Below are 24,730 nucleotides of genomic sequence, written 5' to 3' on the forward strand. Positions count from 1 at the left end.
CATTGTGGTACATGTCTCTTTTTGAATTATGGTTTTCTCAGGGTGTATGCCCAGTAGTGGGATTACTGGGTCATATGGTAGTTCTATTTATAGTTTTTTAAGGAATCTCCATACTGTTTTCCATAGTGGTTGTATCAGTTTACATTCCCACAAGCAGTGCAGGAGGGTTCCCTTTTCACCACACCATTTCTAGCATTTATTGTTTGTAGATTTTTTTTTTTTTTTTTTTTTTTTGCTGTACGTGGGCCTCTCACTGTTGTGGCCTCTCCCGTTGTGGAGCACAGGCTCCGGATGTGCAGGCTCAGCGGCCGTGGCTTATGGGCCTAACTGCTCCGCAGTATGTGGGATATTCCCAGACCGGGGCATGAACCCGTGTCCCCTGCGTCAGTAGGTGGACTCCCAACCACTGCGCCACCAGGGAAGCCCTGTAGATTTTTTGATAATGGCCATTAGGACTAGTGTGAGGTGATACCTCATTGTAGTTTTGATTTGCATTTCTCTAATAATTAGTGATGTTTAACATCTTTTCATGTGCCTCTTGGCCATCTGTATGTCTTCCTTGGTGAAATGTCTATTTAGGTCTTCTGCCCATTTTTTAACTGGATTTTTTTTTTTTTTTTGATATTGAGCTCCATGAGCTGTTTGTATATTTTGGAGTTTAATGCTTTGTCTGTTGTTTCATTTGCAAATATTTTCTCCCATTCTGAGGGTTGTCTTTTTGTCTTGTTTATGGTTTCCTTTGCTGTGCAAAAGCTTTGAAGTTTAATTAAGTCCCATTTGTTTATTTTTGTTTTTATTTCTGTTACTCTAGGAGGTGGGTCAAAAAAGATCTTGCTGTGGTTTATGTCAAAGAGTGTTTTTCCTATGTTTTCTTCTAAGAGTTTTATAGTGTCTGGTCTTAATTTAATTCTTTAATCCATTTGGAGTTTATTTTTCTGTATGGTGTTAGGTAGTGTTCTAATTTCATTCTTTTACATGTAGCTGTCCAGTTTTCCCAGCACCACTTATTGAAGAGGCAGTCTTTTCTCCATTGTATATTCTTGCGTCCTTTGTTGTAAATTAGGTGGCCATATGTGCGTGGGTTTATCTCTGGGCATTCTGTCCTGTACCATTGATCTATATTTCTGTTTTTGTGCCAGTACCAGACTGTCTTGATTACTGTAGCTTTGTGGTATAGTTTGAAGTCAGGGATCCTGATTCCTCCAGCTCCGTTTTTCTTTCTCAAGATTACCTATTTGGGGTTTTTTGTGTTTCCATACGAATTGTAAAATTTTTTGTTCTGATTCTGTGAAGAATGCCATTGGTAGTTTGATAGGGATTGTGAATCTGTAGATTGCTTTAGGTAGTATAGTCATTTTCACAGTATTGATGCTTCCAATCCAAGAACATGGTATATTTCTTCATCTGTTTATGTCATCTTTGATTTCTTTTATCATTGTTTTATAGTTTTCTGAATACAAGTCTTTCACCTCCTTAGGCAGGTTTACTCCTAAGTATTTTATTCTTTTTGTTGCAGTGGTAAATGGGAGTGTTCCCTTAATTTCTCTTTCTGATTTTTTGTTGTTGGTGTATAGGAATGCCATAGATTTCTGTGCATTAATTTTGTATCCTGCAACCTTACCAAATTCATTGATTAGTTCTCATAGTTTTCTGGTGGCATCTTTAGGATTTTCTATGTATAGTATATGTATGTCATCAGCAAACAGTGACAGTTTTACTTCTTCTTTTCCAATTTGTATTCCTTTTATTTCTTTTTCTTCTCTGATTGCCGTGGCTAGGACTTCCAAAACTATGTTGACTAAGAGTGGTGAGAGTGGATATCCTTGTCTTGTTCCTGATCTAAGTGGAAATGCTTTCAGTTTTTCACCTTTGAGTATGATGCTTGTTGTGGGTTTGGCATATATGGTCTTTATTATGTTGAGGTAGTTTCCCTCTCTGCCTATTTTCTGGAGAGTTTTTATCATAAGTGGGTGTTGAATTTTGTCAAAAGCTTTTTCTGCATCTATTGAGATGATCATATGGTTTTTATTCCTTAATTTGTTAATGTGGTGCATCACATTGATTTATTTGTGTATATTGAAGAATCCTTGCATCCTGGGATAAATCCTACCTGATCATGGTGTATGATCCTTTTAATGTGCTGTTGGATTCTGTTTGCTAGTAGTTTGTTCAGGATTTTTGCATCTATGTTCATTAGTGATATTGGTCTATAGTTTCCTTTTTTTTTTTTTGTGGTACGCGGGCCTCTCACTGTTGTGGCCTCTCCCGTTGTGGAGCACAGGCTCCAGACGTGCAGGCTCAGCGGCATGGCTCACTGGCCTAACCGCTCCGTGGCATGTGGGATCTTCCTGGACCGGGGCACGAACCCGTGTCCAGTGCATTGGCAGGCGGACTCTCAACCACTGCGCCACCAGGGAAGCCCTCTCTAGTTGTTTTAAGTGTAGGGTTAGATTGTTTATTTGAGATTTTTCTTGTTTCTTGAGGTGAGATTGAATTGCTATAAGCTTCCCTCTTAGAACTGCTTTTGCTGCATCTCATAGGTTTTGGGTCATCGTGTTTTCATTGTCATTTGTTTCTATGTATTTTTAAATTTCTTCTTTGATTTCTTCAGGAATCTCTTGGTTATTTAGTAGCACACTGTTTAGCCTCCAGGTATTTGTGTTTTTTACAGTTTTTTTCCTGTAATTGGTTTCCAATCTCCATAGTGTTGTGGTCAGAGAAGGTGCTTGATACGGTTCCAATTTTCTTAAATTTTCGAGGCTTGACTTGTGACCCAAGATGTGATCTATCCTGGATAATGTTCTTTATGCACTTGAGAAGAAAGTGTATTCTGCCACTTTTGGGTGGAATGTTCTATAAATATCAATTAAATCTATCTGGTCTCTTGTGTAATTTAAAGCTTGTGTTTCCTTATTTATTTTCTGTTTGGATGATCTGTCCATTGGTGTAAGTGGGGTGTTAAAGTCCCCTACTATTATTGTGTTACTGTCGATTTCTCCTTTCCTGGTTGTTAGCATTTGCCTTATGTATTGAGGTGCTCCTATGTTGGGTGCATAAACATTTATAATTGTTACATCTTCTTCTTGGATTGATCCTTTGATCATTATGTAGTGTCCCTCCTTATCTCTTGTAACAGTCTTTATTTTAAAGTCTATTTTATCTGATACAAGTATTGCTACTCCAGCTTTCTTTTGATTTCCATCTGCATGGAATATCTTTTTCCATCCCTTCACTTTCAGACTGTATGTATCCCTAGGTCTGAAGTGGGTCTCTTGTAGACAGCATATATATGGGTCTTGTTTTTGTATCCATTCAGCCAGTCTGTGTCTTTTAGTTGGGGTATTTAATCCATTTACATTCAAGGTTATTATCGATATATATGTTCCTATTACCATTTTCTTAATTGTTTTGGGTTTGTTTTTGTGGGTCTTTTTCTTCTCTTGTTTCCTGCTTAGAAAGGTTTCTTTAGCATTTGTTGTAAAGCTGGTTTGGTGGTGCTGAATTCTCTTAGCTTTTGCTTGTCTGAAAAGCTTTTGACTTCTTCATCGAATCTGAATGAGATCCTTGCTGGGTAGAATAATCTTGGTTGTAGGTTTTTCTCTTTCATCACTTTAAGTATATCCTGCCACTCCCTTCTGGCCTGCAGAGTTTCCACTGAAAAATCAGCTGATAACCTTGTGGGGATTCCTTTGTATGTTATTTTTTGTTTTTCCCTTGCTGCTTTTAATATTTTTTCTTTGAATTTAATTTTTGTTAGTTTGATTAATATATATCTTAGTGTGTTTTTCCTGCTGTTTATCCTGTATGGGATGTGCTTCATGGACTTGGGTGATTATTTTCTTTCCCATGTTAGGGAAGTTTTAAACTATAATCTCTTAAAATATTTTCTCAGACTCTTTCTTTTTCTCTTCTTCTTCTGGGACCCCTATAATTCGAATGTTGGTGCATTCAGTGTTGTCCCAGAAGTCTCTGAGATTGTCTTCAATTCTTTTCATTCGTTTTTCTTTATTCTGCTCCTCAGCAGTTATTTCCACTATTTTGTCTTCCACCTCACTTATTCGTTCTTCTGCCTCAGTTATTCTGTTATTGTTTCCTTCTAGTGTATTTTTTATTTCAGTTATTGTGTTTTTCATCTCTGTTTGTTCTTTAGTTCTTCTAGATCTTTGTTAAACATTTCTTATATTTTCTCAATCTGTGCCTCCATTCTATTTCCAAGATTCTGGATCATCTTTGCTATCATTACTCTGAATTCTTTTTCAGGTAGATTGCCTATTTCCTCTTCATTTACTTGGTCTTGTAGGTTTTTACCTTGCTCCTTCATCTGTGACGTATTTTTTTGCCATCTCTCTTTTTTCTTTTTTATGATTGGGATTGTGTTCCTGTCTTACTGGTTGTTTGGCCTGAGGTTTCCAACACTGGGGTTTGTAGGCTTTTGGGCAAAGCTGGGTCTTGGTGCTAAGATGATGAACTCTATAGACCTCACTCTGATGAATATTCCCTGGGGTCTGAGGTTCTCTGTTAGTCCAGTAGTTCGGACTCGGAGCTCCCACCGCAGGAGCTTCAGCCCAACCCTGAGCTTGTGAACCAAGATCCCTCAAGCTGCGCGGGGTGGAAAAAAAAGAACAGTAACAAAGTAAAAAATAAAATTAGACTAGGAAACGAAGAGATATGTTAGAAAGCATATAAAAATAAAAATATACATGAATTAACAACTGGAAGGTACATCACAATAGGAAAAAAGAGAAAGAGGGAAAAGAAAAGAAAAAAAGGGCTGGGGGTGGGGCGGGGGGAAGGCCTTGGCTGTGGAAGGTGGGGCCTAAGCAAGGGTGAGGTTTGGGTGGTGGATGGGGCCAATGCTCAGGACCCACAGTGTTGGAAAAGGCCCTGTGGGGGGTGGGGCTTAGGTTCAAGGAACAGAAGGGGCCCAGCTATGCCCCCCATCCCTGGTCTCAGAGGGCAGGGGACCTCACCTGGGAGCCCAGCAGGTTTCCTGGGCTTGAGTGGGCAGGGCAGTCCCCTCCCCACCTCTCCTGCTCCTTCTGGAGGGCCCCTCCCACCTGCCTCTCCTGATCTCCCCGGCCTCAGGGGTGCCAATCCTATCTGGCCTCTACTTCGCCTCCCGCCTCAGTCCCCCTACATCCTACAGGTTCACTTTGGGGTTCTTCCCATCTGCTTGGGCATCAGAGTCCCCCACCAGTGGCAGCAGGCACCCTAGTTGTGGGGAGACACTAACTCCCTGTCTTCCCACACCGCCATCTTGACTCTGCCTCCAAGAATTTTCTTTCTGAAAAGACAGAAGGTTTTGCAGCAGCAGGAGGGAAATTCCATTAAGAGGAGGGAAATCATGAAGCTTATTTTGTCTTTCTTTCCCTTTCCCCAGAGTCTGAATGGTGTTTGGCTGAACAGAGAACGTCTAGAACCTTTAAAGGTCTATTCTATCCATAATGGAGATCACATCCAGCTTGGGGTGCCTCTGGAAAATAAAGAGAATGCAGAGTATGAATATGAAGTTACTGAAGAAGACTGGGAGAGGATTTATCCTTGTCTTTCCCCAAAAAGTGACCAGATGATGGAAAAAAATAAGGGATTGAGAACTAAAAGGAAATTTAGTTTGAATGAATTAGAGGGTTCTGGAGCTGAAGGCCCCTCAAATTTGAAATCCAAAATAAGTAAAGTGTCTTGTGAACCTGGTCAGCCAGTGAAGTCACATGGGAAGGGTGAAGTGGCTAGTCAACCCTCTGAATATTTTGATCCCAAGTTGACTTCTCTTCAGCTAAGTGGGAAGACCACAGGGGCTCATGTTCACCCAGGCCCTGCAAAAGTTGTAGAGCTTCATTATAAGAAGCAGAAAGCCTCAAATCCTTCAGCATCTCAGAGCAGCTTAGAGCTGTTTAAGGTAAAGATGTCCAGGATTCTAAAGCTGAAAACACAGATGCAGGAAAAGCAGGTAGCTGTTCTGAATGTGAAAAAGCAGACCCAAAAAGGGAACTCAAAGAAAATTGTGAAAATGGAGCAGGAACTGCAGGATTTACAGTCTCAGCTGTGTGCAGAGCAGGCCCAACAGCAGGCCAGAGTGGAGCAGCTGGAGAAGACTTTCCAGGAAGAGCAGCAGCATCTCCAGGTACCACACAGGAGGGAAGGACAAGATTGCCCCTTGGGGTGGGCAGGCCCTTTGTGAGCCTCTGGCCAGAACTCTCTGTTTCTGGATCAGGGACCAAGTGCTGAGTGCCAGGGACAGGAGATGTAATGGGAACAGAAAACTTTGAGGTTCAGCATGATGATCAGATCAAGAGCCAGAGTTGGGATGCCAAGATGGGGAACGGTGACTGTCAGAACCAGCCAAGCTATAACAGGATGTAAAGGTGAGGCTTCTAATACTGAGGTAAATTCAGAGAGAGGTTGGATGAAGGTGAAGATGCCCCCAAATTACAGCACACCCCAATTAATGCAATAGTTGTCTTCATGAGTAATCTTTCTCTGTTCTGAGGTCAAAGCCAAATTCCTATACCCAAGGCAGGTGTAGGTCACCTGATTACTCTGCCCTTGATTTACCTGGCAACTTGTTAGCTCTGTAGCTAACCTAGGAAGTGGGAAGCTAGAAAGGCAGAAAATGTTTGTTTCTGACCTGAGTAGCCAGCATGGGAAGGGACAGGTACACCATGACTCAGTTGTTGGGTTGAGTGGTAAGCCACCTTCCACAGGGCCTTTAGTAGATAAAATAATGACTGTCTTAGCTGCGTCAAGGTGGGGCAAATGTGTCTGCATTCCCAAGTCATTTGTGTAGATGACAAGCTCTTGCACAAAGCTTCTAGGCTACGGCTGGTCCTGGTTCTGCTCAAAATGTCAGTTCCCATCTGGCAAGAGCCACATGTTTTACTCTTACCTACTTGCTCAGGTAATACTGAATGTCAAGAATTCCCCATTGTTGACTTAGAACTAAGAGGGGCCAATCAGGATTGAAGTGAATAAGCTTTTCTCTTTCATGTACTTTACTCAGGGTAAGAAACAACCAGTTGTGTTGGCTTATTTCTGAACGATTTGTTGATTTCATTCTAATCTCAGATATCCCTGTAAACTGCTGGTTTTAGCAAAGGCCATGGATTAAATAGGTCTTTCTAAGGGTATACACTGCTTGCTTATGTGTACGTTTTTGCTGTCCTTTTCCAGCCTGGACTAGTTCTTGAAATTAATAGATGGAGGTTTATCTCTACATATTTACTGTATGACACCTTCACCAGAGCAGAGCTCTCTTTAAAGGCTTATGTGCTCAGGAGCAAGAGTTACTGTTAATATTTGTGGCTGCTTTCAGGCATGCTTCAAGATATAGCTGTGAAATCTTTTTCCTTATCAAAATGGTAAAGAAAGGCAAAAAGGACTGGTTTAGAGAATTTCTCCAGGAATTAGAGGGCCATATATAAATCGCTCCTAGTGACATATATCTAGTCCTTTGTTTATTAGTTGCATTCCTCCCTCCCACCAAGCCCTAAGAATTTATCCTACCCCTACCGCTTGCTCAGAAACTCATTTAATCTTTGCCACTTCACACAATTTTTTTTTTTTTTTTTTTTGCTGCGCTGCGTGGCTTGTGGGATTTTAGTTCCCCAACCAGATATTGAACCTGGGCCCTCAGCATTGAGAGCATGGAGTCCTAACAACTGTACTGCCAGGGAATTCCCACACAGATTTTTATTTTTGCAATATAAGGAATTTATTTAAACAGCATTAGTTGCTGGGGGACTGGGAAAACAAGGCTGGAAACTACACAGTCAGGAATGAGACAGACCTAGTCCAAGGAAGATGCTATGCTGTTGTCACTGGGCACAGACATCTCACCTGCAGGGCCAGCAGTGCTAATGCTGCGGTCTCAACACAAGCCTGGAATCACTCTGCTGCTCCTCTGGAAATTAAATGTTATTATGTGATACTTCCACCACCACCCCATGGGGTGAAATCTTGCACTCCCTGTAACCTCAAGTAACCAGTTTCTGAGGGTGTCTGGTTGTTCCAGGGTAGCACTTTGGGTTCAGAGGACATCATGAAAGCAAGGATGTGGCATTTTCATCTACTATAATGAGAGGAGGACCCTGTCTGTTATGGAATTCTCCACATCATTCTTTTTTTTTTTTTTTTTTTTTTAAGTTATCTACTTTATACATATTAGCCACACAGATTTTTTTTTGAGCACCTACATTACCTGGTACTACACTTGAGTTTGGGTGGTTATAAAGATGCTTAATAAATGGTTTTTGCCAATAAGGAATATATCTGGTTGAGGAGACAAGATGTATTATACACACAAAATAATCAGAACAGTTTCAAGTCAATATATTTAAATTAGAGAACAATTTCCAGTTGACATATTAAATGGGTAGGTAATTCTTTTTTAATATTTTATTTATTTATTTATTTATTTTGGCTGCGCCAGGTCTTTGTTGCAGCACATGGGATCTTTTAGTTGCAGCGTGTGGGCTTCTTAGTTGTGGCATACAGACTTCTTAGTTGCAGCATGCAGACTCTTAGTTGTGGCATGCAGACTTCTTAGTTGCGGCATGCGGGCTTCTTAGCTGTGGCATGCAGACATCTTAGTTGCAGCATGCGGACTTCTTAGTTGTGGCATGCATGTGGGATCTAGTTCCCCAACCAGAGATCGAGCCTGGACCCCCTGCCTTGGGAGTGTGGAGTCTTACGTGGGAAGTCCCGGGTAGGTAATTGTTAAGGAGGGAAGGACCCAGAGGTTCTTCTGGAAGGTGCTGGATGTAGGGGAGTGATGATGTAGAAGCCATCCACATTCGAGGGTGTGGATGGAGGAGATACAGCATAAGCTCAGGCAAGGCAGGAGGAGGAGCAGTTTATGGTCTAGAAGTGGTAAAGACTCAGAGTGAGAGACCGAGTGGCCAGAATTGAGGAAAGAAACATGGTGGAGCTTGTGAGTGCCAGCTCAGGGGATTGTGTTTCAGTTCAGATACTTGGTGGCTCAGAAACTCTCAGTTTACATCCTTTTGGGAGTCACAGCATTAGCCAGTGAAGGGGACCTGCAGTATTAATCCAGAATTTCTCCAGAATACCCTGAGTGGTGCCTTGAAGGTGACAGCCCTGAGGTGTGCAGTATTTGAGCAGTTTAATTCTGCTTAAGTCCCTTACTGCCAACAGCTTGAAGTAAAATGGGAGATTTTCCACCCACTCCCTGCCCCCTATTGTTTCCAGATGCTCACGCTAGCAAGTCTGCTCTGCTTGTTACTGGATTTTGTCCCTTTTCCCCGCTTCCTGCAGGGTAACCTTACATTTTGTTTTTGGCTTTGTAGGGTTTGGAGAAAGAGCAAGGAGAAGAGGACCTGAAGCAACAGCTGGCCCAGGCTCTGCAGGAGGTAAATCTCTTACCATTGTCCTGAGCTTATAGTGGGCAGCGGAGTGGCGGGGCAACGGGGCAACGAGGCTTCTTGTGGCCACAGCTGCCTCTGCTGCTTAGCGCACACCTCTGTGGCATCTCCAGTCTGTAGACAGAGCAGGTGGCAGCTGCTCACCCCATCAGGTCGGAGACTTGGAGCCCCACAGACATGCAGACCTCAGCATGAAAGCTTACATCTTCATTTGAGCACGAGTTGCTTTGGTGAAGATGAAATGAGCCTGTAGCGATTAGGAGGCTCTCTAGGAGAGTGGCTGCGCTTCCAGAAAGGTGAGAGCAGCAGAGGGAAATTGCGAGCTGTGACTTGGCCACCAGGGCCTGCAAGGGCCTCCGTTACCTCACCATTCCTGAGCTGAAGCCATCCTGAAACCATCTGAGAATGTTCCAATTAAGCATTTTAGGTTAGGTTGAGAATGTGCAGTTTAACCGTCAGCAAAACGTATCAATTTACTGAAGGGGGCAAGGCTCACAGGAATAAAATTATCCTAAAAGATTGCCTGTAATTTATTTAGTATAACTTAACTGTCTCTCTCCTCTGTTTATTTTTTTATGAGTCCTTTTGCATCTTTAAAACCTGTGTTGTCTTCTCTTTATGTGTAATGATTAGTAGTTTGTTATAAGACAGGAGGTGAGTGTTTGTATCTCCTTGAGAAAAATGAGTAATTGCATTAGAATTTGTTCAGGAGAATTTATCATTCGGTTCTTTTATCGCTTACCTGCCTCCCAACCTTTTTACAGTGCTAAAAGTCACATATTACTTCATGCTTGGGAAAGTGCCTACCTTGGGTGCACAAACAGCCTTGGGTACACAAACAGCCTCGGAAAGCATTAGGTGAAAAATTCAGTCTTTTTGGAATTTTATTTTCTAAGCTTGTGTATTTTCTAGGGTAGGGGGTTAGGCATATTTCCCATTTAGAGGATTATGAAATTAATATTCAGATAATGTTTTGAAATTGACTGGAAAAGAGTAAGGTTCTGCTGTTGGAAATCCCTGAGGAATCATTAAGCACCCTGCACCCACAACACCTCACCCTCTACTGAGACAGACTGGAAAACACACTATCATTTAGCATAATGCACTTGGCCAGTCTCCATTCATTAACCTAAAATAGGATACTTTTAGGTCATGGTTCTGTAACAGCATGCCTGGGGGACCTACTCCTCTCAAATGAAACATGGATATTGTTTGGTCCACCTGGTGGTCCTTCTGAAGCTGTTCTTTTTCATTTTCCAGGCCTATGATTATAATAACTTACACTTACATAGAGCTTTAAAACTTTTCTGAGTACTCTCATATATGTTATTTTTTTTTCTTATTAACCCCAGTGTAGGAGGGCACCTGTTTTCCCATCTTATAAATGAGAAAATTAAGGCACATGCATATAATTAGTGGTCAAGATGAATACTCAGGACTTCTGACATAACTGCCTGTTTTCTGCAGACCACACATTTTATTTTTTAAAATTAGTTTGTTTATTTTTGGCTGCATTGGGTCTTTGTTGCCCTGCACGGGCTTTCTCTAGTTTCGATAAGTGGGGGCTACTCTTAATGCAGTGTGTGAGCTTCTCATTGCGGTGGCTTCTCTTGTGGAGCACAGGCTCTAGGTGCGTGGGCTTCAGTAGTTGTGGCACACAGGCTCAGTAGTTGTGGCACTCAGGCTCAGTAGTTGTGACACACAGGCTTAGTTGTTCTGCTGCATGTGTGATCTTCCTGGACCAGGGCACAAACCCGTGTTCCCTGCATTGGCAGGCAGACTCTCAACCACTGCGCCACCAGGGAAGCCCCAGACCACACATTTTAAAATGTGTTTCTTGAGTAATATCTTTTCAGAAATACCACCTTTGGCACCTGCCAAGAGGAAGGCGGGGGAGAGCTGGGCTCCAAAAATGTCGCTGTGGCGGTGGTGGAGACGTATAGGAGTTATCATAGGCGAATGTAGGTTGGGACTCTTCAAGTCCTAGTGGGTCAGAGGGCAGTGGCCCTTGGTAAATTGTTTTTTGAGGAGGGGAAGACAAGTCCGTTTCCCCAAACAGGACCTGAACAGCCTCTTGAGGTCTGCAGCCAGGGACACCAGCTCAGAGATGAGGAGACTCTACCCAGCCCAGAAAGATCTAGCTCACCCGGGTTAGAAACCTAGTCTTTCATTAGTTCAAGAACTTAGTGAGCAGCTCACTTTGCCAGGTGTTGATAGGGGGTGAGGACAGTCAAAGACAATTAAATTCGGTGTTTCCTGGCTTTAAGTTCAGCCACTATCATGGGGATTTACTATTTCTCCCTACTGTACAAGGAGATAATTTTTAAAAAAGGAAGAAGAAAGAAAGCGGCAGAAACTTGGGGAGTCAGACTTGAGTTGAAAATCCTGTTGCTTACACTTGCCTTTTTCTGTGTCTGTTTATCTGTAAAATGAAGGTACCAACAAATGGTAAACTGTGTAGCAGTTACTTCTGGCCAGGCACTGTGCTAAATGCTCTATGTATAGTCTTTTCAAATCCTTACAACAGCCCTGTGAGGTAACTGCTATTGTTTTCCCCATTTTACTGATGATGAAATAATAATTGCATCGAACTCACTGAGTTTTTGTGAGAATTACACAATGTGTGTAAGCCACTTTGCACAATGCCTGGCACATTAAATATTTTTGTTATGATTGTGTCTCCTAAAAGAAACCAGAAATAGGTACTAGCCTAGAAAGGCTTCTGAGTTATAAACTGTGATAATTCGTTACCTTCTATGTAGGTGCACAGAAAATGGTTAAATTCTTATTCAGAAGTATTTCCTTATAAGCAAACAATGAGCATAAAAGGACGCCTGTGCAAAAGAAAATGTTTCTACAAGTTTTAATTCTTCTAGCCAACATTTTAAACACAGCTATAAAAGGGTAAAAAAGCACAAACACAGTTTTAGAAACTACCCGTACTTATATAGCACTTTGCATTTTACAACGCACTCATCACAAATGCCATTTTGATGTTTGCATCTTATAAGTAACTATACTTTAACCGCAAGTAGTTAAGTGACTTGGTTAAGTGACTAGCCTTTGTAAGTTACTGGGACTCTAAGTCCATTTCTGTTTTCAGAATGTCCATTATATAGTGTGATTCTGGACATGTAGAAGGTGAATTGGAGTCAGCTGAGTTATCAGTAAAGCACACTTTTCAACTGCAAAGTGTAAATTAGCTAACTGACTTGGGGGATTATTTTTCTTATGTATATGAAATGTGGAGGTAGGCAGTTTCTGGTATTGGTTCAGCTACCAAGAGTTGCTTTACCATTTTCTCTCTTTCTCCATGTGTATATTTCTTTATGAATTATTTAAAAGTAATTGCATGTATTATGTCCCTTTACCCCAAAATACTTCAGTATTTAAAAGTAATTGCATGTTTTACATCCCTTTACCCTAAAGTACTTTAGTATTTGTTTCCTCAAAACAAGGGCATTCTCTTACGTCATCCTAGCAGTGTTATTAAATTCAGCAGATTTAACATAGATACAATATTATTATTTATTTATTTTGGCCATGCCACATGGCTTGTGGGATCTGGGATCTTAGTTCCCCCACCAGGGATCGAACCAGTGCCCCCTGCAGTGGAAGCACAGAACCCTAACAACTAGACCGCCAGGGAATTCCCAACCCATGGACTTTTAAGTCAGCAGGTCTTCCTCAGTTTAGTTATGGGCAGAAAGAGTCCACCATTTGAAAATATAGTTCTCATTAAAACAGAAAAAAAGGAAAAAAACCAAATAAAAGAATTAAAATTAGAAAAAAAAGATCACCTTCTTTAAAAAAGGATTTGAAATGATATTTAAAATATAAGCTATACTTAAGTATGAGGAAGCTCAGAAATTATGTTTCATAGAAATGGAACTTCTTGACGTTTGATGTAGGCAGTTAGTCACAATGAATGAGCTGTTAGCTCTTGGGCATGCCAGCTTCCAGAAGACACAGCCAGGGTTCAGGCAGCATTGCCTTATGAGCATGTAGTATGTGATTTATAGAATAAATAGGTTAAAGGTCTTTTTCATTTCAAAGAAAATGATTATGTAGTTTTCCTGAATCCATATTTCCCTGATTATTTCTTAAAAGCTGCTCCCAGTGCTGGGTAGCCTTAGAGTTACTTACTAGTTCTTGAGCATTTGTTCCCAGGATCACTTATGTGGCTTTGTAAAAAATGCACATCCGTGGGCCCCAAGCCAAACCCACAGAATCAGACTCTCTGGAAGGCAGTGTAAATTCTTCAGTTGATTTGGATGGCCACAGAAGTTGGGTTATTTCCAGAGGGATTAATAGATTTGATGGCGTCCCTCCCTATCTGCCCCTTTCCCTGAAAAAAACAGCATGTTAAGTGGGATGTCCTGACGGAACAAAAACATTATTTTGAAATTGCTGGTTCATTGATCTCTTGAACCAAAGCTGCTGACGTAGAGACAGGCATAGTGGCTGAGAGGAACAATGCAGTGTAACGCATCTTGAGTATGTATCTGCTATGTTTCTGCAGCATCGGGCTCTGATGGAAGAGCTAAATCGCAGCAAGAAGGACTTTGAAGCAATCATTCAAGCCAAGAACAAAGAACTGGAGCAGACCAAGGTACTGGAAAGAAGGTGAAGGTTTAGAATTTGGTTAGCACATGCAACTCAGCATTTTCCACAGTGCAAGGGTTGGTATGGTGAATGAAGGGAGAGGTTATGGCTGTTTCCTTCCTCAAGGGAAATAATCTGTAAAATTAGTTAGGGCTGTAGAAGGTTCTGCCTGTAAGACAACATCTGTTTCCTTCCTTTATCCAGAAGCAAAATGCTGGGAATAAGACACATCCTGGAGTCTAGTCCATTGTCTTTGGTAAATGCTCCTTCAGAGTGTCTCACTCACGTAGGCTAAGGGGTGGTGTAGTCAAAATAAAAAATAGATCATCTTGATGCATTTATGTAGTTATTTCCCATATCAAATCAGTGGAACTCTTAAATTAGGGGTTGTAAACTCAAGTGCCCACTGGGGTCAGACCGATAATAGAAGTGAGTAAACTGGCCTGGGTGTAAGAACATAGTGGGGAGCTGTGAGGCAGAGGTGCACCCTCACCCCCACCCCAAGAGGCAGCTCTTCTCTGATGCAGCCAGTCATTGCCATCCAGAAATGCAAGCCCAGTGTTGTCCGATCTGAGTTTTCCACGGAAGATGGAAATCCAAATGTTTATGTAAAGTATCCCAGTTTTCAAAGATTGGCAACAGTTCAGTGTTTTGATACCATGAATGCCAGACTAAATAAGTCTGCAGGCTGGATCCAGTCCACAGGCCACCAGTTTGCATCCTCTGACCTGAAACTTATTCCTGAGTCTGACTGCATCTCTCAGCCCACCTCTCCTCATGTACAGATCTGGAGCAGAATACAGAAAAGGAGGAGACTCTCTTTCTAGTTTGTTTGATATCCTTATCCTCTGTTTAAATTACATAGTTCCTCCTTCCCCAGCCTCCAAGAAACCACCACATCTTTTTTTTTTTTTTTTGCGGTACGCGGTCCTCTCACTGTTGTGGCCTCTCCCGTTGCGGAGCACAGGCTCCGGACGCACAGGCTCAGCGGCCATGGCTCACGGGCCTAGCCGCTCCGCGGCATGTGGAATCTTCCCAGACCAGGGCACGAACCCGTGTCCCCTGCATCGGCAGGCGGACTCTCAACCACTGCGCCACCAGGGAAGCCCACCACGTCTTTTTAAATCCAGTAATTCAGAAGTTTTCAGGGAACTTGACTCTAGTTATAACTGGGTCCAGTCCCTCTTCACTGCCCTAAGCAGTCTGACAGTCTTTGCTTTGATTAGAAGAGAAAGTAAAACATGAGAAATAAATGAACCACTCAAATATACCCTAAATGGCTTTTCCTCTCACCTTCAGGGGCTCCTTATCCTTTCTGTTTTGGAGATGAGGTGCTAACTTAATAAATGTTGGCTTCAAGAGAGCACACCTAGATCCTCCTTAAAAAGTGTGTCCACAAGCAGTCTGACCTCTTGGGGAAAGCACAGGGAAATTGCACTGCAGGAGTGGGAAGTGACAGGCATCATAGAGTGTGGAGCCTGAAGGTACTTCAAGAGGCTATCTCTCCAGCTTCCTGCCTCTAGGGAACATAGGTATTATCCTTATTTTATAGGAGACGCAGCTGCAAAGAACATAAGGGACCTTATACACTAATTCAAGCTTCCTGCATTTATGGACTGTTCCTCATTTCTTTCTTATCCAGTGAGTTCTTGGTTGTTTGGGATGATTTTGTATCACCTCTGAACTGCAGTTTGCTATAGGATACTTAATGCCTCATTCTGGTCTTGGGTGGTTGGTGGGGTGGGTATGCTATCTTCAGTTTTTATCATTTGGTTAATTTTTGGGAAGGAGATAGAACATGCAATGCGAATACATACTAAAATAGTTGAGAGGGGGAAAAGAAGGAAGATAGTGTCCTGTATTAGAAAGCAGTTCTGAGAAATAGTAACCCTTGCGGAAAGAGTTTTATTCTCATGTTGCTGTGCCAGGGTGAATTTTTAACTTAGATTCCTTCTGAATCCTATTGCAGACTATTAACCCTGCTTCCTGTCCTGTTTTGCATTCTCGTTGGTTCTCCCGAATGACAGGTGGGGTTGTGTGTTTTTGCAGGAAGAGAAGGAGAAGGTGGAAGCACAGAAGGAGGAAGTTCTTAGCCATGTGAATGACGTGCTAGAGAATGAGCTCCAGTGTATTATTTGTTCAGAATACTTCATTGAGGTAATTATGAATAGTGGCTCACGCCTTCTCACTCTCCCAACCCTGAATGGAGCCTCGGCTACACAGACTGCTTCTGCTGTAGGGAAACATTCTGAAGAATGTTTTTCCTCCAGGAACTTACTGTAGCTATTTGACTTCAAAGTGACTGCTAGAGATGGTCACTTCTCATTTGTTTTTGTAGTCTTCTTTACCTCCACTGTCTTTTTTCTTATTTCATTTGTTCTTGAGTATCTCTTTGGCAGAATCAATGTTTTGGGCTGTAATAAAGCCTTTATCTCTTTGGTGTTGGGGAGAAAACACTTTGGTTTCAAAGAACCACCTGAGAGCTGCCCCACCCTCCCACAGGTCAGAATGTCCTGTGTTTTCTACTTCTCTGACAACTGTTACCGAGAAGGTCTCCTAGTTGGCTTTCTGGTCTCAACTTGGCATTTGAAAAATACATGAGTTCTGTGTTATTTTCCACTGCTATCCTAAAAACAGGAAGGAAGACTTTTGAGCCTCGCAAAAGTTGTATCTTAGGAGATGTACATAAACAAGAGTAATGAGGAGAATGGTTTAAGTTTTGGGGAGTGAAAAGTGTCCTGGCAGAAAGCTGACCATTGGAGTTACTCATAGGAGCCAGTCACATACAGGCTTCCTTCTGCTTTCTCTCTTCTCACAGGCTCACTTACTTAAGGCACTATCAGTTGAACCCATTACATTTTTTCCCAGCATAAGTTCTCTTTTACATATACTTTTTTAGCTGCTTTTGAGTAAAGATGACGCCTCCTACCATTCTGTATACTGAGTATTCACTGTGTGTTCCCCTTCATATATTAAAATTGAGGTGCTAATTCACCATTAGGACATAAATTTGTTTTCATGAGAGAATTAGTGATGTATTTATACCAAACATTCACACGCTTACTAGTTCTACTTACGTCCAGTGACATTTGTTTGCAGGGTAGCTAACCCATGTTGGCAGTGTGATCTGAGTTGGTTCTGAGATCGCAACCATCCTGGGGAGGTAAGCATCACAGTTCTGATCTGTATGTTCACATTCCCATTATAGGCTGTCACCTTGAACTGTGCCCATAGTTTCTGCTCCTACTGTATCAGTGAGTGGATGAAGCGGAAGATAGAATGCCCCATTTGTCGGAAGGACATCAAGTCGAAAACCCACTCCCTGGTTCTAGACAATTGCATTAATAAGATGGTAGATAATCTGAGCTCGGAAGTGAAAGAACGACGAATTGTCCTCATCAGGGAACGAAAAGGTGAGTGTGTATGAACAAGAGGTAAGTCCCCTCAACAAAGGACTACAAACGTAGGCAGAGTTTTTTGGATCAGGAAGAGTAAGATAAATGATTCTTGAGCTAAGGAAGAGGTGGAAGAAATTGCGAAAAGTAAAGGGAGTTAAAGATAATGAACATGTAAGAGAGTTGAGGTAGAATTAACTGTTATTTGTCCAGCAGGGAATGGGGAGGCTTAGGTGTATGTGTCTTGGTTTTGGGGATAAAAAAGGATGTGATTAGAAAAACACATGGTCACACGGCTTGCTGTTCTGGTCACTAGATGGTGCTGTTGTTCAAGACAGTTTAGTTGCTGTCCGGGTGTTGCAGAAATCTTGGGTTGGGTATACAATAAATTATAAATAGGATGTGGTACAAACAGGTTTCCCAGCCAGAGAGAGTTTAAATAAAGAGGGAAGGGGTGGGTGAGTTTCCTCAAGGAACCATACTTCCATAGTGAATATCTGCTAATTTAAACAAGTGATCTCATCATACTTGGGGCCTGCTGTGTTGAAGGTTGCAGAGCCACTCTGCTTGAGACTTGAATGTCCTGGTGGCAAAAGAATGTGTCCTGGAGCAAAGCACAAAGAAGCCAATGGATCAGAAGGATTGGTTATTGGGCAGAGATGAGAGTAAAGAGGAGCAGAGTGGATCTGATTATCATGTTCAGTCCCTTTAGAAATCTAGTACAGTACTACCCTCTGGGAAAGCTCAGAGCCAAAGTGCTGTGAGGTCAATTGGTTGCACATAAAGGCCAATCAGAGGAGAAGAACCAAAAGCTCACTGCCCTTCCAGGTGCTTTCCACCACCTGGCCATCGGGAACCCATGTTCATGTGTGTCTTTGGATGTTCTCTTCTCTAAGTCCAGAGAAGCTGAAGGCTTAAAAGCCACACTGCTAAGAACAGGATCTTTTGTCTATCATTCTCTTTCTCCTCAGCCTCTTTGAGTACGGCCAGAAATCTCATGCTGATTTGCAAGCAGCTATGGTATGGAATTGGCCCTCTGTTGGTCAGCCATTGCAAGGGCAGCAGGCCTGTCACAGGCCAGGTGTTGAGCCTGTTATGCCCAAGGAAGACATTCTGAGGGTGGGGCGGTCCTCAGGCAGTTCTTTGAAACCAAAGTGTTTTCTGCTTTTCAGACAACTATGTACTATTGGACTTTGTGCCCAATTTTGAGTTCCCATAGGTATTTTACCTTCCAGGAGCCACTTGAATCTGGCAGAATTCATTGCTCTTCCTCTCCACCTCCCGTCACTCCATAAGCATTTATAGGAACACTACACTATACACTGGGATAAAGAGATAAACAGGGTATTGTCTCAGCTCTCACAGTCTACAGAGGAGACAGAAAAGCAAGTAGGTAATGTGACAAGTTCCATAATAGGGTGCTGGAAAATTGCAGAGGAGAGGACAGTCAATTCGGCCCCGACAGGTGGAGGTATGGGAGCAAGCTTCACAGAAGTGCCATTTGAATTGAGTCCTAAAGATTCCCTAGGGACATAGCTTTCCAAGCAGAGAGGCATGAGAAGCACAGAGGCATGAGAAGCAGTGACCTGTTCCTAGCAGTGCCCCCCTTGGTGGCCCAAACAAGACATGTCTACACAGTGCCAGAGGAGCATGAGGACAGCCAAGGCTTAGGAAGTGTCTACTGAGGTGTTGTGAATGCCTTCTGTTTTCTTCTCTCTTCCCTTTCTGAGAGGAACACTGACCTGGGAACCCAGATTTGACCAAGGTCAGCCTTTGAGCTTAAGTTTGCTGGGTCTCTGTGTGGGTGGGGACACCCATGTACTTTCTTTGTTTTTGGGGGGTTATTCTTATTTTTATTTTTTTCTTTGAAGTATAATTGATTTACAGTGTTGTATTAGTTTTAGATGTACTACATAGTGACTTGGTATTTTTATGCATTATAGAATGATCACCATAATAAGTCTAGTTACCATCTGTCACCATACAAAGTGATTACAATATTACTGACTATATTCCCTATGCTGTACATTACATCCCTGTCACTTAATTTATTTTGTAAGTGGAAGTTAATTCACTTCCCCTGTTTCACACATTCCCCCATCCCTCTCCCTTCTGGAAACCACCATATTGTCCTTTGTATTTATGAGTCTATTTCTGTTTTGTTATGTTTGCTCATTTGTTTTGTTTTTTAGATTCCAGATTTAAGTGAAATCGTATGGTGTTTGTCTTTCTCTGTCTGATTTATTTCACTTAGCATAATACACTCTAGGTCCATCCATGTTGTTGCAAATGGGAAAGTCTCATTCTTTTTCTTTTTTTAAAAAAATAATTAATTAATTAATTATTTTTGGCTGTGTTGGGTCTTCATTTCTGTGCGAGGGCTTTCTCTAGTTGTGGCAAGTGGGGGCCACTCTTCATCACGGTGCGCGGGCCTCTCACTATCGCGGCCTCTCTTGTTGCGGAGCACAGGCTCCAGATGCACAGGCTCAGTAGTTGTGGCTCACGGGCCCAGTTGCTCTGTGGCATGTGGGATCTTCCCAGACCAGGGCTCAAACCCATGTCCCCTGCATCAGCAGACAGATTCTCAACCACTGCGCCACCAGGGAAGCCCTCGTTCTTTTTTGTAGCTGAGAAATAGTTCCTTGTATATATATACCACATTTTCTTTATTCATTCATCTGTCGATGGGCACCTAAGTTGCTTCCATATCTTAGCTATTGCCAAAAATGCTGCAATGAACATTGGGCATGGATTTATCTTTTTGAGTTAATATTTTCATTTTCTTTGGTTAAATACCCAGAAGTGGAATTGCTGGGTTGGGTTGTGTGGTAGCTCTATTTTTAGTTTTCTGAGGAACCTCCATACTGTTCTCCATAGTGGTTGTACCAGTTTACATTCTCACCAACAGTGCAGGAGGGTTCCCTTTTCTCCACACACCCATATGTACTTTCTTTACCCAGCCCACTGTCCAGGTTTCTTCTCAAAAGTTCGAGCATGGTAGATGCATGCAGCCACTGGAAAAGGAAGGAAGGGCCCTGTGTCCTAAATTCATCTCTGACTCTCCTCACACAGAGTTAATACCACAGAGTAGATAATATCAGACCCTTCTTTTCTCTTCAGAGGCTAAATCTGGTGCCTTGCTACCTTTTTAGTAACACTAGGAGCCAACACAGTAAACCGAATCAGCCTCCCTGTCCCACTCACTGGCTGAGAGCAGTTCTGGCACCAGTCTCGGTTTCTGCAGTTATTGCAGTGAGTGCAGCTTTGAGGTTTTCTCTAGAGACAGACAGAAGATTCTGAGGCCTGATTTAAGAAAATGTGCCAGAGCCATCAGCAGCTTCATTGGGCTGCAGTGTGGAGTTTAGAGAAAATTCTCAGTTCAAATACCAACCTTCTTTGCCAATTGAAAGCTGGTTTAATCCCCAGTGCATGGGAATTTTTAAAGGACCAAATGTAGGATCTGGGAACTAGAATTGGCAAGCCTGTAATTGTCACAGTTCTGACACTGACAGGGCCATTTTTCTCCTGGGCAGCGGTTGCTCTGATCCTGAGTTCAGAGAGAAGGACCTGCCCGTCTGTGGCAGCACGGGCCTCTGATTCCACCGAGAGCAGCCCCACTGCAGGCCTCCTCGGCTGGTTGTTGTCTTCAAGGCCCATATCCGCACGGGAGGAGTAATGCCTCATGACTGATTAGCCATAGATCCTTTGTAAAGTCTGGGAGGCCAGATTATCCATAGGAGAGGAGGAGGAGGAGAGTGTTAGGATGCCAGATCCTGTGTTTGGAGAAAGGGTGCCCTGGAGCTGGGGCAGATAACGAATGTTGAGTAAGTGCTTGTGGAATGAGTAATTGTGGCTTGCTGGGATATTGACGTGAGATTTTCCTGAAGAGAAGACATTTTGTGACATCTGCTATGGAGGATCTCCCTCTGGAGCTGGGGAGGTGCTGGAGCAGAGTCTTCTGTCAACTGCTCCCCCATTCCCATTTGTTCTGTTCTCATTAAGTGTTGGTTGGTTGACAAGAGTGTTAACATTCTCACTTTAAGCTTTCCCTAGCAGCTTCTTTGGGTTGTGCTCAGAAAAGAAAAAAGCAAATTATCTAGAAATAAAATCTTGTTGGTCCTTTAGAACAGTGATTTTCAGTACAGGGGCTTTTTCAAACTGCATTTCCCAGCTCCCTTGATACTATAATATTGAGCTGAGGCTGCTGGTGGGAGTGTGCCTTGGCCTTCAGGGGTGCTGAGGTGGGGAGAAAGGTTTATGAACCATAGCTTTCCTGAATCTGAGACAGAGGTCCCTCCAGAGGTTGGTGGTCTCTGGGAAGATTGGCCCAGGTAAGATCACATGGCCTGTGGCTCTTGCCAGCTTCCTGTAGGCTAGGAGGAGCGTGATCCAGACACAGGACAGGAGAAACTCACAGTCTCTGAAGAGGGTATCTGCCTGCCCACCTGGAAGGCTTTCCCTGGTGTTACCCATCATCACTTGTTGAAAGACAGAGCCTTGTAAAGGACTATGTGGGGAATGGCAGCAGTAACAGTGTCTGCCAAGTTGACCTCATCCATAGAGGATACTTGTTAGCAAGTACTTTTAATCTACCCAGTATTGCCCCAAGAATCCAGGGGGTCGTGTGCATGAAGTCAGCATGCCTGCCTGGCATAGGACAGTGTTTAAGAGAAAGTGGCACTCAGCAAGATTGGCATGGGTTGGGGTGTCCACCTGCATGCACTCAAATAGTTTATAACACTGGATTCTTTTAAAATTTTGACTTAAAAATTCATGCTTTGCAAAATTACCATGGGATCAAAAATTAGACTTCCTAATAGAAGATTTTTTTCTTATTCCTCCATCACTACCTCCCATTTTTGCCCCACCATTTTTCTTTCCCTTCTCTTCTTTTGTCACCTACTGTCCTTCCTTGCCTTATCCCTTGATGTGTGTCTCCCCCAAAACTCTTATTGTTCCCTTGTATATAAATTTAATAACATTTTCAGTCTGCCTACCAAAGCATTGGAGACCTTAATCTCAGAGAAGGTCTTGAGATTGCCCTTTGTGTAAGCCAAGATCCCTGCTTCTCTGGGATCAAGGAAGCACAGCTATTGGAAAACACTAGAGGCCAGTGAATAGCCCCTCGCACCCCCTCTGTCTCTGGACAGAGGAAAAACTTGCACCTCTCCCTGCCTGTTGCTGTGTATGTAATTCCTTCCTTCCTCCAACTGATATTAATTGAAGGCCAGCTTTGTGCCAGACACTCTTCTAGGTATGAAGAATAGAAAGAGAAGTGAAAATCTTAATAAGTTAGATGCGATTTGTGCTATGGAGAAAAATTAAGCAAGAAAGGGGTCGGGAGTGATGAGAGCATTGGCAGTTTTTGATAGAGTAGTTAAGGTAGTCACTGAAGAAGGTGGTATTTGAGTGAAGCTCAGTAGGCAGTGGCCATGCTGCCATCTGGGGAAAGGGTGTCCTAGGCAGAGGGGTTAGGAGGAACAGCAAGGAGGTGGTGTGGCTGGAGTGGAGTGGACGATGGGAAGTGGAATAGAAAGTGAGGTCAGTGGGTTGGGCAGGGGGCAAATTGTATAGGGGTTTATAGACCTTTGGAAGGACTTCGACTTTTACTCTGGCGAAGTGAGGAGTGGGCTTTGAGCAGAGTGATGTGATCTGCCATCGATTTTCTTGGTTCACCATGGCTGCTGTGTGGGGAAAAGACTGAGGGTGGCAGCAGAGAGGCCAGGGGAGGGAAATGCAGGCTCCTCCTTTATTTCTCTCTTTTTTTTCTCTCCAAAGCAAAGAGACTGTCCTGAAGACCGTGCTCCAAGGGCATTTGAAAGACTGCCAGGCAGTGGGAACTTGGGATGGTCTGGAGGATTCTCTGTGGACAGATCTGGGGCCGCTCTGAGACAGAGCATGGGATAGAGCCACGTGGGACAGAGACTGAGTTAGGAAGTCTCCGTCACCACCCTCCATGTTGGCCATCCCTGCTGCCACCATTGTCTGAAGCACCGACTGCTTCAGAGTACTTAAGAGACTCTGCTTCACTACACTGAACAGGTTATATATTTCTGTTGTCCTTTTTTTTTTTTTTCCTTTTAAAATTTGTTGTTGTTGTTATTGTTTTGGTACCTCAGAAGCACCTCTGTTATATGTTTTGGGCTGGTTGGGTGTATCCCTATGGCTGCCCCTGAAGGTGAAGGCAGCCTCTCTCTGAGAGGATGGCATACCTCTTCTTTGTGAAAACAATGTCATTTCCTGGAAATAAAATGTAAAACCTATCAGTTGCTCAGATGGGCTTTGGTATATTTATCTTCCTTCCCTTCCAGCTCCCAGACAGTCTCACAAGTAAACACTGGCAGCTCATAAATTGCAACTAAGAAAGTGACTGTATCCAATGATAGACTCAAGTGCCTGTCAGCCTAAGAAGCCTAGGCTAAGATCATGGCCATAGCAGATGGGCTCTGTTAAGCCCCCAACTGGTATGTCTCCTTTTCATTCCAGAGTTGAGTCACTGCTACCTGGTTTTGGGATGGAGTGAATTCCCTTCTTTCATCTGGGGTTCTGAAGTTGTTTCCAAATCTATTTTACCCAATGTCAGCAAACATGGGCACTGATTTTATGAGAACTTGATATGCTTTCTTTTTTTTCCTTTTTGCGGTACACGGGCCTCTCACTGTTGTGGCCTCTCCCGTTGTGGAGCACAGGCTCCGGATGCACAGGCTCAGCGGCCATGGTTCACGGGCCCAGCCGCTCCGCGGCATGTGGGATCTTCCCAGACCGGGGCACGAACCCATGCCCCCTGCATCAGCAGGCGGATTCTCAACCACTGCGCCACCAGGGAAGCCCTGATATGCTTTTTTTAAAAATTAAAAGTCATTTCTCTTTGGCTGCTTTCCCATTTTAAACAAAGAAAACTAGTTTGATGTTTGGGAAGTAGGAGCTTAGGAAAATCTGTGGTATCCTTGGTTACCAGTGATGAGAATGAAGGAAAACACAGGAAGTTGAAGAGTAGTTATTTAATGAGGAGCTCTAGTAGGAAACTGGTTGTGCATTATGTCATTCAATGATTTGCTTCCAGATAGAAAGGTATTTTCCTCTCCCTTTTTACTGCCTACCTAGAGAACAGTTCTCTGTAGTTCTTTATTTATACCCCCTATGTTTCATAGGGATGGTAGGTTTATCCTTTGTTGAATCCTGTGTATATTGGGATTCTGGCGTCCCTAGTCTTCATTTTCATCTTTCTCAATGGGATTACTGATTGAAATACTGGTGTAGTCAAGGAAGAAGTAAGTTAAACATAGAAAATAATACTTTAAAAATAGCCATTATAACCAAATCAAAAAATTCTGGAGAAATAGAGAACAGAAG

At 42.8% G+C, this 24,730-nt stretch overlaps 1 protein-coding gene across 3 annotated transcripts in view; it reads left to right on the forward strand.

Moving 5' to 3' along the window:
- Window positions 1–23,640, forward strand: part of RNF8 (ring finger protein 8) — a 37,480-nt gene extending 13,840 nt beyond the window's left edge. For 2 of the 3 annotated variants that reach the window (XM_059076375.2, XM_067006124.1), the window contains 6 exons: window positions 5,381–6,121; window positions 9,303–9,365; window positions 13,900–13,989; window positions 16,032–16,139; window positions 17,191–17,395; window positions 23,156–23,640. In XM_059076375.2, coding sequence (XP_058932358.1) covers window positions 5,381–6,121; window positions 9,303–9,365; window positions 13,900–13,989; window positions 16,032–16,139; window positions 17,191–17,395; window positions 23,156–23,172 — 1,224 coding nt within the window. In that variant the 3' untranslated portion in view covers window positions 23,173–23,640. The remainder of the gene's footprint in view (window positions 1–5,380; window positions 6,122–9,302; window positions 9,366–13,899; window positions 13,990–16,031; window positions 16,140–17,190; window positions 17,396–23,155) is intronic. The other variant, XM_059076376.2, reaches the window with a different exon arrangement.
- The last annotated feature ends 1,090 nt before the right edge of the window (window positions 23,641–24,730 follow it).

The sequence above is a fragment of the Kogia breviceps genome, chromosome 10 (assembly GCF_026419965.1).
Source record: "Kogia breviceps isolate mKogBre1 chromosome 10, mKogBre1 haplotype 1, whole genome shotgun sequence".
In the NCBI taxonomy this organism is placed as follows: Eukaryota; Metazoa; Chordata; class Mammalia; order Artiodactyla; family Physeteridae; genus Kogia; species Kogia breviceps.